The sequence below is a fragment of the Ochotona curzoniae genome, unplaced genomic scaffold, assembly GCF_017591425.1.
Source record: "Ochotona curzoniae isolate NIBS_2020 unplaced genomic scaffold, NIBS_Ocur_1.0 contig_883, whole genome shotgun sequence".
NCBI lineage: Eukaryota > Metazoa > Chordata > Mammalia > Lagomorpha > Ochotonidae > Ochotona > Ochotona curzoniae.
Window position 1 is genome coordinate 54,114,613 of NW_024466599.1, and position 1,652 is coordinate 54,116,264.

General features: G+C 43.9%; 1 protein-coding gene across 1 annotated transcript; it reads right to left on the reverse strand.

Moving 5' to 3' along the window:
• Positions 1 to 873: 873 nt before the first annotated feature.
• Positions 874 to 1,404, reverse strand: LOC121164979 (39S ribosomal protein L42, mitochondrial-like). The gene has a single exon (XM_040993366.1). It carries the CDS (start codon positions 1,303 to 1,305, stop codon positions 874 to 876), a length of 432 nt encoding a protein of 143 aa, XP_040849300.1. The 5' UTR covers positions 1,306 to 1,404.
• Positions 1,405 to 1,652: the final 248 nt, after the last annotated feature.

The following is a 1,652-nucleotide window of genomic DNA, read 5'->3' on the forward strand; positions in this document are numbered from 1 at the left end:
GGCAGTAGATGGCTCAAAGTCCCTGCCATCCACATAGGAGATCAGGATGGAGTTCCTGGCTTCTAGTGTGGCAGCCCAGACAATGGAAAATGGCTACAGTAATGCCAGGTCTTTCGAAACATTTCTGGGACATGTCTATAACCTGACCCTTGCCATAACCTTGGGTTCTTGGAAAGTCCTGAAAGACCAGTGGGGGTGCTTATCACCAGATGGTATCTCATTCCAGGATGAGATCTTGCTTTTATAGCTCAGGTAGTAAACTGATTGACCCAAATTGTTTTCAGTAAATGCAAGTGGGAGGACCTGTTTACCTGGTTCTGTTATTCACTGGGAGGTGGGATGTGACTCTTACTGATTGTGTGTGAGGAGTTAGACTTGGGGAGTAGGCAGTTAGGGCATTTGCCACCTGAAATATCAGCGACTTTCTCCAGCCATTGTGTGGGAGGGCCTCAGGCTGGTTTCCTTATCATTGAGCATGTCTGACACCTGTCTGGCCTTTTGCCCCAAAGCCAAATACCAGTGGGGACCAGGAATTTCCTTTTGCCTTTGGAAAAGCCCTTTTGAAGTAAAACTTTAAAAGATGCTTTCCCCACCATTAATATGGGTCTTTTTACTTTTCCTCCTGCCACCATGGCAGAGGTCTAGGGTTTTTTTTTTCCACTTTTCCTCCTGCCATTATGGCAGGGGGTAAGGGTTCTTTCTCAAAGCCTCCTCCCATCACTAGGATGGGAGCCTCCTTTCTCAGCTTTTTTTTTTAAATGAAAGAATATTTAATGATTTTTTACTATGTAACATATAAGGTGAAGATACCAGACTGGATTTTTCTCAAATGGAAACTGGAGCACAGGCTAGCATTCTTTGATTCCAAGAACCTCAGCAGCACCTGTCCTTGGGAGGATCTAGCTTCTCACGACGTCTGTGATAATGTCCCTGAGGATACCAACGGTGCTTAGTAGTGAAGAACATCTTGCTAAGTTGCTCCACCATGGGTCCCTGCTCAGAGTGCTCACTTTTTCCTTGCAGTCTGGTTTTCAGCACTTGATCATGTGTTTCTTCATTATTAAGCACAGGATCTGGTCGAGGGATAGGTTTGGTATGTTCATACAGAATATCCATGGAAGGGTGATAACATATTATGGTCCTGCCATCCGATGTCAAAGCAAGTTCTACTTTGCAATTATAGTAATCCAGAAGAGGAGAATATGTAGATTTACGGCAAACACAATATAAAGCTCCATGGATTGGAGATAAATGTCTCCAGACAGCTGCGTTTGATATCACCCGTTTCATTGCTGCTGCTGCCATTCGTATCCAGAATGCTGCGTATCAAAGTGGGATAAAAGGGATGTTTGGAAGAAAACCATTTTCAGCATCTCCTTCCAGGCCTACCAATTTTTGTCCCACGAGCACACTATCTTGTCCTCATCCGGGTCCCCGGCTTTTCTAATAAATCTTGCTTTAAAACTAAACTGTGTCCGCATGAAAATTCTTCCTTCCTGAGAGGCAAGAATTGAGGTTGCTGCTGTATTCAGGGTCAAAAACCCTACAACAATTGGATAGCTTCACATGCATGATGCTTAAACTGGGAACCTGTTCCATGTCACTACAGTTGACTGAATCATTCATAAGCTTGGTTGATTGAATGATTCATA